Here is an 11477-nt window from a genome sequence, read left to right as displayed (position 1 = left end):
GCCATTGTAGGCACACATAATATGCAAATGAGTGGGTGTGGCTGTTTCTCCATAAAATTTTATTTCAAAAAACGAGTGGGCCAGATTTGGCCCTCAGCCCCAGTTTGTTGACCCCTGGTCTAGGTCACCGAATAAACTATGAGATTTAGGTTATGGGAAGGATCATCTACATAGATATTGGGTATTTGTCATTGTGAGGACACAGTTTGTAGCACTACCTTGGATAAAGTTTTAGAGCTTTTATTGATTTCCTTGGGTGATCTTTCTCCATATATTTGAGAGGTCATCTAGAAAGTTATTAATAAGCTCCAGGAGTGAACTTAGCTAAATTTGAGTTGGATAGTGATTTTCTGTTAAATTCTTACTGGGTCAAGGGGCTTCATTCATGAGTAAAGGCACTTAGAATGTATGGGTTCTCAGAGAAAAGTAGGCAGCATTTAGAAGCTACCATAGCTGTTGGATGGCCACATCCCAGGAGGATAAAAATATTTAAGCAAACTAGGTTTCAGTGGACTGTGCTCCAGTGAGAGAAAAAGAAAGGTTCGGTATTGTAAGGAGCTTACTCTTCAATGAAAAATTGTTCAATAGTTGGAAGGTCAGTACCTCCTGAAATGTTTCCAGCCCTCTGATACAAGTTGGGAATTTGAGACTATAAATCCACAACTATAGTATCCAAATTATAACGGCCATATTCTTGGCATTGGTTTCCAATTGAATCTTGGCTGTTGCACCCAGCTTTCTGAAAATACACATTCATGTTAGGTTTGTGTAAGGAATGGATGAAAAGCTGATCTTTTGTCCCCCTTCATTCTAATTTGTTCCTTGATAAGAAATCCTGTTTGAATCCGTATTATTGATCACAAGAACGCATATTTTTAAAAAGCTAAACTGTATGAAACTATAGGATCAAGAAGTGGCAAAATTTAAGGAATCTAGTATTTCAAGCCAAGCAGATTGGTTTGATATAAGGTATTTGAATTTATTTGAATAATCAGTATTTAAAAGATTTAACTATTTTTAAATACTGTCCCCAATATTAAGTATCTTAGAAACTAAAGAAATCTGAAGGAAAAAGCTCAAGAGCTTCTAAAATGTTCGATTGTTTAAGACCAAATGTGATTCGGTCACCTTTTCTAATCAAAGTATGTATGAGCTAATGTAATCTTTTTAATATAAACCAGCTAACAGTTCAGATGGGTCCAGGACCTACAGATTCTTATGAAGCTGAAATGTGGCAGTTCTTTAAAACCTCTTGATACTTCCCCATCAGAACTATAAAAGTTCTGGTACAGTAATGTAAGGGAAGATAAAAAGATCTTTCCAGTTTGGTGAAGTAAGCTGTTACATAAAACATCTCTAAGAAAGCATCTTAATGGCCTACAAAGGCAGCATGTGGGCCATGGGAAGGAAGAGCAGATACTAGGTATAGGCTGTAGTAGAGATTTTTGACCGAAGACATTCTGTTGTCTGAGAAGAATTCTTAAGGGCATCTCAAAGTAGTTTCCCAAGTCTTGCTAGTGTGATTTTTATCTGGCATCCACCAGTATGGAATAAGGTCATTTTATTCAACAAATACATATATATTCAAAGGTTTCCATTACTGAGGGAAATATATACTGATAAAATGTATGTTCTTAAAAAGCTTATAGCCTAAATGGGAAGATGAGACAAGCTACTCGTATTAAAAATCCTGGCTGAAAGTGTTTGCTTATAATTATCTCATACTTTAGATGAAAAAGAGTTAAGGATCTCAAGTTATTTTAAGGAGGCAGCTGACAGAGTAAGTGAATTTGGAGACTGGCTGTTCAACAAAAGTTCTTTGGGTAAGTCAAGTCAATCTTCTGCAAATGTGGGGGTTATTTGAGGACCTAAGGGCTTTCTTACCTTTAACTTCATAAGAAGGGGGAAAAGTTTATATGCTCTTCAGCTCAATCCCCAGTTTGCTATTTTACATTTCATGGTTTGCTATTTTTAAAGTGAAGGACATTTTTTCAGGTTTAAAGAGGATGTGAGTCTGATAAAACACAGTTGTATCCAGATTTGTACTAGAAATCCACTGACAGAATTTGTAAAAAACCTTAAAATCTAAATTAATGGTCTAGTGATTAGTACACTATACTGTATGTCAATATTCTCTGCTATATTGATTAGTAAATACAGTAAGTCCAAGAACCGCTTTACAGAATATACCTAATAGGTACCCAGACTACATATGAATCACTTGGATGAATCACTGTTAAAATGCAGCTGTGGTACGTCTGGGGTCAGGTACCTTCCAAGTTTGCTTTTCCTGTGTCCTCCCCACCACCCCACCCTCCTTTTTTTTAAGAAAGAGGGAGGAAGGGAAGAAGACAGAATCTTAAGCAGTACTGAGCCTGATGCACGGCTTGATCCCACAATCCTGGGATCATGACTTGAGCTGAAATCAAGAGTTGGATGCTCAACTGAGCCACCCAGGCACCCCCATAAATGCAGTACTTAAAGCTATGGCTATTAATTCTAGTCTGAGAAATAAATTTTTAGTGCCCACATGTTAAAGGCAGTAGACAGTGACTTCCTGTGACATGTCAGAGGACAACCTTGGTTGCCTTTCACATGTAATTAGGGCATCACCATTTAGATGACTGACCGTCTTACAGCACAAGAAAGAAACCAGCTAGAACTTTATACAAGTTCTTAGTAAATATTTCCATCAATTTATTTTCTGTATTCCTTAAAAACAAAAAATTCACAAGTTTAACACTTATGCTTTAAAATATTGTACACCAAAAGAAAGCCAATTCTCATTCATGCTGCAAGTTGGTCTATGTTCTCTTTACTTCTGTTTGCCAGATGATCTTCAATAATTTCTGCAAAGAGATTCCTCTTCAACAGATTATATGCAAGAGGTAAAAGCTGGCCAGCAACTTTATGAAAATACTGAAAAACAAAAGAACATAACATTAAGCAAGAATATAGCAGATGCCCTACTGAGTAGCAAAACAAGCCCTGCAAAAGCTCGTTTAACAAAGCATACTCTCCCATCGTTTTAGCTACTTTCTCAGTTGACTAGGAACAGTGAAATGACACAGGCACTTAGCATTCTGTCCAAGAGGCAGTCTTTAGTTCTAAAAGACTGATGGCACATCTTGAAGAAAATTCAGAAGAAATCTAAAAATTGTAAGTTTCCTTATTCCCTTAGATAAACCTTAGATAAGGTTTATCATCCTTTTTACTTGCCCCAAACTATATGCTCAAATGCTTTTCCCTGCTCTAGTGTATCCCGACCAGTTAAGATTTTAAATCATTATTTTCCCTTAGTTGATACTGTAAGAATAGGTATGCTGGATTTGAGTTTTCAAATCACACTTATTCCCTCCCTTTTATCTTCAAATTCTCTCTCCTCCACACACCACGGAACCCTGCTCCACCCCTTAAGTCACTGCCTTAGGTTTATCAAGTGACTTGACTACTGCTATTACATATACACATACTTGAAAAGAAACTGGCACTGCTTTTGTTAGAACATTTAACACTTACTCTATGCTAAGTACTGTGCCAAACCTGTTCACATGTTCTTCAGTTCTCACAACCATTTTCAATTACAGTGATTCATGCTTGTTGGGAGGCCTGGCATTATTGTGATTGGCCAATGACTGTGATTCTGGCTGTTAAACATTTTATTTTTACTAATAACCATATGTAAGGTAGGCAGAGAAATACAGTAATACGGTTTAGAGCAGAGTTCTCAAAATAGACTCCCTTGCCCAGTGGATCAGCTTAACCTGGTAACTGGTCAGAAGTCCAAATTCAGAAGACTCACCCAATAACTCAATCAAAACTGGTGGGGAAGGAGGAGGGCAGTACACCCATCTGTGTTTGAACAGGCCCTCCAGGTGGTTGTGATATGTGAAGTTACAGAGCTGCTTGTTTAGTCTTGGTCTTTACAGCTGTCTACAGAACAGCTTGGTAGGTGACATGGCAGGTTAAATGAGGAAGGTCTGTGCATGTGTGCAGGCATTTTATAGCTAAGGGACAGTGTTGGAAAAACTGCCCAGTCTTACACAGCTACTAGGTGGGGAAGATATAATTTAAAACCAAACAGTTTAGTCCCAGAAATAGGTTACAGGCCTCTACACCTTTAGGCAGCCATGGTGAATAAACACTGTGTTAACTGTTAAGTAGGTTTTTCCTATTGAATAAGCAAAGTTCATGATAAAAAAAAAAAAAAAAAAAAAAAAGAAAGCAAAAAACAAACCCTCCTGTTTTAAATAATTTCATTTAAAGCCTATTTTAAGACACAGTAGCCCCCGACCCCGCCCCCGTTATTCACAAGGGTTAGGTTTCAAGACCCCAGTGGATGCCTAAAACTATAAACCCTATATATTCTATGTTTTTCCATAAATTAGGCATGGTAAGAGATTAACAAGAATAATAAAATAGTTTCTATTAGGATATATGGTTATAATTCTATATGAATCTGGTAACTTTCAAAATACTGTACTAATCCTTCTTATGATGATGTGACATGATAAAATGCCAACATAAGATGCAGTGAGGTGAATGATGTAGGCATTGTGATGTATAGTGTTATACATCACTATATAGTGATATAGTGTTAGGCTACTACTGCCCTTCTGATAATATCTCAGGAGGATCATCTGCTTCTGGTCCACAGTTGACTGTGGGTAACTGAAACTGCCAAAAGTGAAACCGGGGATAAGGCGGGGTGGGGGGGTGGAATACTGCAGTATCTATTCTTCATCTAGGAATTCAAGTGTAACAACAAGTACCCCCCACGACAGAAAAACAAACGGAGCCCCAGGAAAGCTGTGTGTACATACCCACACACATACCCAACTAAAGGGCATATATAAGTAAATACATATATAAGCATCTAATAAGTAAATTCACTTAAATGTAAACCTGAAGGCAAATAATCTTGGTATCCACCTTTGGCAGAATACAAGATGAGTTTGAAATAAATGTTTTCAGACATCTGCTTATCCCAAAGTTCATTCTGAAACATAAGCTGTATTTACATCCTACCCATGCTCATGCTTGAGTATGCCCACATGTGGAGCAGGGTGGGGAAAGGAAGGAAGGTCTGGTGATGGTTGGGAGGTAGAAATTTTACTCACGTGTGAGCCATAACAAAAGAGATCCATTCCCAGCTCAAGCCCCATCCCATAATCACATTCATCGTTAGCGAACTGCACAAAAGTCATCATCTCCTGAATGGGAGCAAAAGCTTTTAGTCTGTCCTCATCACTTGGTGCCTCAACAATTGTCTTGCAAATTTTCTTGAGGTTGGCTGTAAGAAACCAAGAATATAAAAAGATGATCACCCATCATCAAAGGTAAAAAGACATTAAGTTGGGTTTTTCCTGATCAGTTTTTGTACAACAGATACCACTTTGGGTGGCACTATAATTTAGAATGGCAATCTTATAATTTCTCTTAAGATAAAAATGGCCTAATGAAAAAGATTTTTAGCAAACTGAGACTATTTTACCGTGGATCTAGTTGTGACCATGATATATAAGCTTTCAAAGATTTTCAGTAGCTTAGTCCATGGATCAGCAAACTGGACAAACCTGACCCACCCTGTTTTAACTGCCCTCACACTAAGAATCTTTTTCCATCTTAACTTGTTGGAAAAAACCAAAATATATGGCACATACAGAGACCTTATGTAGCCCACCTCCAGGCTAGTTCATATTAGGAATTGTATTAAAACAACAAAACATCAAAATAGACCATAAAGTTTACTCCTTTTTGCCCTGTCCTACGTATTCTACTAAAAAGATACATGCATAGAAAAAGACAACAATATAAGAAATCCTTGCCAAGGGGCACCTGGTTGGCTCGGTCTGTTAAGCATCTGACTCTTGATTTTGGCTCAGGTCATGATCTCATGGTTCATGGGTTTAAGCCCGATGCCAGGCTCAGCGCTGACAGTTCAGAGCCTTCTTGGGATTCTCTCTCTCTCCTCTCTGCCCCTCTCACAGAGGAGTGCGCATACACTCACTCTCAAAATAAATAAACTTAAAAAAAAAATCACTGCCGAATTAAACCCTTACCAAACTGTGATTTGATATAAGAACATAGATAAACGTTAGAAATTTTCTCTAAAAAGTCAGTGGTTTAACATTTTTGGGAGAGCTTTCAACTTTCTTTTTTTTTTTTTTTTTTTTTTTTTTTTACCACTTTCTGGATGCCAGTGTGCATCAGATCTCAGGATACATGAGAATGAAGGTACTGAACAGTATCTAATTAACTTCCTTCTTGACAGACTATACCTTTTTGACAAACTACTTCCATGAGGATAATCCAATAATGAAAATAATGGATGTTACTTAAACCGACAAAGACACATTTCTAAACCAAGTGGCTCCTATATTGGGGGGAGAGGAAAATTCGTTAGAACATGAACAGTCACACCTAAGCATGGTACATGATTTTAAGTTGTATGTATAAGGCACAATATTCTATTCATACTACCTATTATTAAGAGTGGTAAAGAAATACTAGGGTTTTTAACCTCTGAATATGAATATGTTTGACTCAGTTGCACCAACTGTACAGAATGTATGCTGTATGTGAGATCACAAAATGTACTTTTGTTCCTTTTCCCACATTTGGTAGATCCGTATCACACTGACCAAATTACACTCATCACGTATGTTCCCGGCTATAAATAGGTGACATATTTATTGGTTTGAAACTTTTAAAAAGATTTTATATAAACTTCGTAAGCTTCCTTTTCTGGAGAAAAAAATCAGTGCCAATCATTTCCAGGAAACAGATTAGGTCTCCATCAAAAACCTTCTTAAGGATGGAAAACAAGGGGTTCCTTCCTGCACCCAGGGAAGATGTAGCTAACTGAGACCTTAGAATCTCACCACAGTGCTCGAGGCAGCCACTACAACTCAATTAGAGTTGGCGTGGAAGCCAAGACCTTCATATTTAAAGTTTATACCTTTTCTGATGTCTTCTACTTTCACTTCAGGCAAGTCATAAATGGACTACAAAAGAATAAGCAATTTATAACAATTACTGAGCTACTAAAATACTAAAGAACAGAGATGAAAATACTCAGCTCTCCACCAGTGTGAAGAAAAATATGTTCTTCCACCAATAAAAACTTCCACAAAATTTCACTTAACAGAAGCCCAAACTTAATACCTAAATGAAGTCTTAACTACTCAAAAATGTCTTAAATGTTACTATTCAAAACAATGGTTTAGGAGCTTCAATACTTATTTTATCCTATTAAAAAAAATTTTTTTTAATGTTTATTTTTGAGAGACAAGAGATCAAGTGTGAGCGGGGGAGGGACAGAAAGAGAGGGAGGCACAGAATCCCAAGCAGGCTCCAGGCTCTGAGCTGTCAGCACAGAGCTGGATGCGGGGCTTGAACCCACAAACCGTGAGATCATGACCTGAGCTGAAGTCAGATGTTTATCCGACTGAGCCACCCAGGCGCCCCTTATTTTACCCTTCTATTACCACCAACTGGAATACCACCACTTGAGCCAAGCCACAGTGGCTGTGCCAAAGTAAAAGTCAGACAACTAGCTAGGCAGTTATTCTTTAATAATTTTTAAATAAAAATTTTTGAGAGAGAGCACATGTGTGTGTGAGCAGGGGAAGAGCAGAGAGAGAGGGAGAGAGGGAGAGACTGAGAAAGATATTGAGAGAGAGCGAATCGTAAGCAGGCTGCACACCCAGTGCAGAGCCCAATGCAGGACTAGATCCTACCACTAGGAGATCAGGACCTGAGCGGAAACCAAGAGTTGGACGCTAAACCGGCTGAGCCACCCAGGTGCCCTAGCTAAGTAATTATTCTTTAGTTAGCAGCAAGCACTTTACAGTCAGAAAGACCCAAGTCTGAAATCCAGTTTCCACGTGAAAATGGAAATAAGACCTACTTTAAAGAGTGGAGTGAGGGTTACTATATATACATCAATTGATACAGTCTATGATATTTATGAATTGCTCAATAAATGGTTATCTTTTTTTTTTTAATTTTTTTAATGTTTGTTTATTTTTGAGAGAAAGCACAAGCAGGGGAGGGGCAGAGAGAGAGGGAGACACAGAATCCGAAACAGGCTCCAGTCTCTGAGCTGTCAGCACAGAACCCCGACGTGGGGCTTGAACTCAAACACTGTGAGATCATGACCTGAGCCGAAGTTGGATGCTTAACCAACTGAGCCACCCAGGCACCCCAATAAATGGTTATCTTAATTGCCAGGTTAGAATGTTATGTTTAAGCAGCTTCAAAAGGGAAACTGTTTGGAACAGACTACACTGTGATCTCTTGAACACTGTCACACATTAACATACTGCCAGTCAACTATACTTCCTGCCACAGTTACCTAGGCAAAAGCAAGATGATATTAGGTCCCTAAAAAAAAAAAAAAAGAAGGAAAAAAATATGTATTAGGTCCCTAACTTTATTATGCCTTGCTGCACTTCTCAATCAAAAATCATTAAACCACAGAAGGATCTAATGTCTAGAATGGTAGAAAAAAGTAGAGATAAATAAAAATGATCTTGGACATAATATAGAACCACAACCAGAGGAGGGTAATAAGGTTTACTCCAGGGTCCTACAATTTAATACTTACCACGCCTTAAGTTTTAGTGACTCCTGTATCTACATTCTCAGCCTTTCCCAAACAAGACCATGATTCTACTTTATAAAGCTGCAAATGCACTAGCACACAGGTAGGCAGAAGATTAGAGCATAAGCAGAAGACTGAACAGTAAGTAGCTAGAGCCTATATGCCTTCCCCATTACAGATGGATCACCTCTGACTTCAAAGAGGATAGGGACAGAGTAGCCTGTCCAACAAATAAAGCGTGGGCTACCTATGTAATTAAATTTTTTCTAGTATCCATATTAAAGAAATATGTGAAACTAACATTAAGATATTTAACTTAACCCAGTATATCCAAATAGTAGCATTTCAACATATAATCAATATAAAAAATTTTCAGTTTTTAAAGTTAAATGAATTAAAATCAAGCAAAATTACAAATCTAGCTCCTCAACTGCGCTAGCCACATACAAAGTGCTCAGTAGCCATGTGTGGCTGGTGCTTATCATATTTATTATACAGCTCAGCCATATTCATTTTCCCCACAGAAGTCCCCGAAAATGGTAGGGGCATGGCAAAAACAGTTACACATGAATAGTCGTGATAGATGACATTCTAATCTTGGCTGGAGACTGCACAACAAGGTTTGAGAACAGCTGCTTTAGGGAACTGATTAAAAATGCAAATTTCCAAGTGCCAACCCCAGAGACTATAAACCAAGGTGCTTAGTTCTGTTCTGAGAAATGGATGACCAATATTATATGTGTTGGGCAGGAATACTTGGTTCTTCCTTGAGGAAGTGCGAATTCTGCTTTCTCTCTAAATATTATCCCTCTAAGAAAAGGATGGTAAATAAAGGAATGCCAACAAGGCTCTTCAAAGTAAGGGAATGGAGGAGAGGAGAAAGTTGAGAAGTGATTTTTTCCCCCTTTATTCAAAATAGCAATAATTAGATTTTGTGTATAAACAGTCCATTTTCAAAGAGTTTTTGTATTTATAAACAAAGTAGTTCAGGATCTCGGGCTTCTGAAAGCTAAACAGTCTTATATACAGATGAAAATTTTTTCAGACAGGACTAAATTTTGGGCAAGCACTATGCTAATAAGCACCTTACACACGCTTTACACTTCAAACATCCCTATACATGAATGGTATTCACCATTATTAACCATTTTACAGATGAAAAAGACAAGGTTTAGTGAGGTTAAATAATTTGCTTGAGGTTACACAGCTATAAACCCATTTTTAATTCAGACGTGACACTAAAACCTGAGCTTGTTTTTTATCCCTAAGATTTAGTGACTGTCCCACAAAAGGCATACTTACTTACCTACTTCTCAATAGAAGGAAAACCTTCCTCATATGTTTACATAAGAAATACATTACCATCTGTTTCAGGGAGTTCTCTGTACCCAACATCATTTTTATCTACTGGGACAACCAAGCCTGCACCATGGAAGGTCTTTGTCACAACCTAAATTTAAAAAAACATAAAATCAATTGGTAAACAGACAAAACAGACATGGTAGATAACAACGACAAACTCGCCAAAATAAATGCATACACACAAACCCTCAAAACTTTGCAAAAATGTTTAATGTTTATTGATATTTTGAGAGAGAGACAGAGCACAAGTGGGGGAGGGGCAGAGAGAGGGGGAGACGCAGGATCTGAAGCAGGCTCCCGCTTCTCAGCTGTCAGCACAGAGCCCTGAGCTGAAGTAGGACACTTAACCCCACTGAGCCACCCAGGCACCCCAAACCCTCAACACTTCTGTCCAAATGTAACATTGAATGACATTTTATTTCAGTAAATTTGGAGTCCACAGCAAAAATTTCTTCAAAATTAGCTAAAAGTCAAATCCAAGAAGAAATGACAGAGCAATGAAAATGGCTTTTACTAATCGTGGCATCCACACAGAAGTCTGTAGCCTGATTTGATAAGGAGGAATGCCAATGCATCCTATCCAGAAGAGGCAAGTCAGAATATTGTTTCCTCTTAGGTCCATGCATTTTCTAGGTAGGAAGCATAAGGAACTGAGCTTAAGAGGACAAGGAATAGTTTCTCTTAGCAGGAAAATGTGGTGGAACAGAATTCCTCTTGTCCATCTTGCCAAGTTCAGGTCCCCCATTTTCACCTGGAAAATTCAAGCTTGTTTTGCAAACTTCCCCCAAATACAGCAGTTTCCAGTTTTGTGGTGCCCTTTCCAGAAGCACAATAACATAACTAGTGATCTTTTATTAAGCGGTAATCTTCAAAGACAAAACAGGCCCAACCACAACTACCACCATAACCCTTCCCATCGACATTCTTCTTTTTATTCACAACAGTGGCCTTATTAGGTCTTTCCTCAACAAAACAACCACTTCAAATGTTACACTTATTTGTGCAGGCCAGTGAAAATTCCCAAGGCCGAAGGACACAAGCCCAAAACTTGTTCATTTTAAAGTCTTCTCACCTAAGTCTCTATATCTTAAAACCTATTTCATATTTCACTCAGATGACCCCACTCTCTTGCACCTTTCATTATCTTTCTTAACATTTTTTTAAATGTTTATTCATTTTTGAGAGAGAGAGCTCGCACGTGCGCATGCAAGTGGGGGAGGGGCAGAGAGAAAGGGAGACACAGAACCTGAATTAGGCTCAGGCTCTGAGCTATCAGCACAGAGCCTGACTCTGGGCTCAAATTCACGAACCATGAAATCACGACCTGAGCTGAAGTCGGACACTTAACCGACTGAGTCACCCAGGCACCCCTCATTATCTTTCTTAAGTAACAGAAGGGACAGATTATTCAAAAGAAGTTCTCAGGAAACAGCTCACCATTTGGAAAAAACAAAGTCATATTTATATCTTACTCTTTATACCAAAATAATCTGCAGTTGGATTTCAG

General features: G+C 38.2%; 1 protein-coding gene across 1 annotated transcript in view; it reads right to left on the bottom strand.

Moving 5' to 3' along the window:
- Positions 1-2673: 2673 nt before the first annotated feature.
- HPF1 (histone PARylation factor 1) overlaps positions 2674-11477 on the bottom strand; it is a 29285-nt gene continuing 20481 nt past the window's right edge. Inside the window, exons 6-8 of the mRNA XM_025922306.2 lie at positions 9971-10058; positions 5121-5293; positions 2674-2919 (exon numbers count right to left, since the gene is read on the bottom strand). Of these exons, the coding sequence (XP_025778091.1) occupies positions 2788-2919; positions 5121-5293; positions 9971-10058 (393 nt within the window). The 3' untranslated portion in view covers positions 2674-2787. The remainder of the gene's footprint in view (positions 2920-5120; positions 5294-9970; positions 10059-11477) is intronic.

This window comes from Puma concolor, chromosome B1, assembly GCF_028749965.1.
Source record: "Puma concolor isolate L17-30 chromosome B1, mPumCon1.1.hap2, whole genome shotgun sequence".
Lineage (NCBI taxonomy): Eukaryota > Metazoa > Chordata > Mammalia > Carnivora > Felidae > Puma > Puma concolor.
Note: the sequence above shows the minus strand (reverse complement) of the source record. Positions and strands in the feature narration are given on the sequence as shown.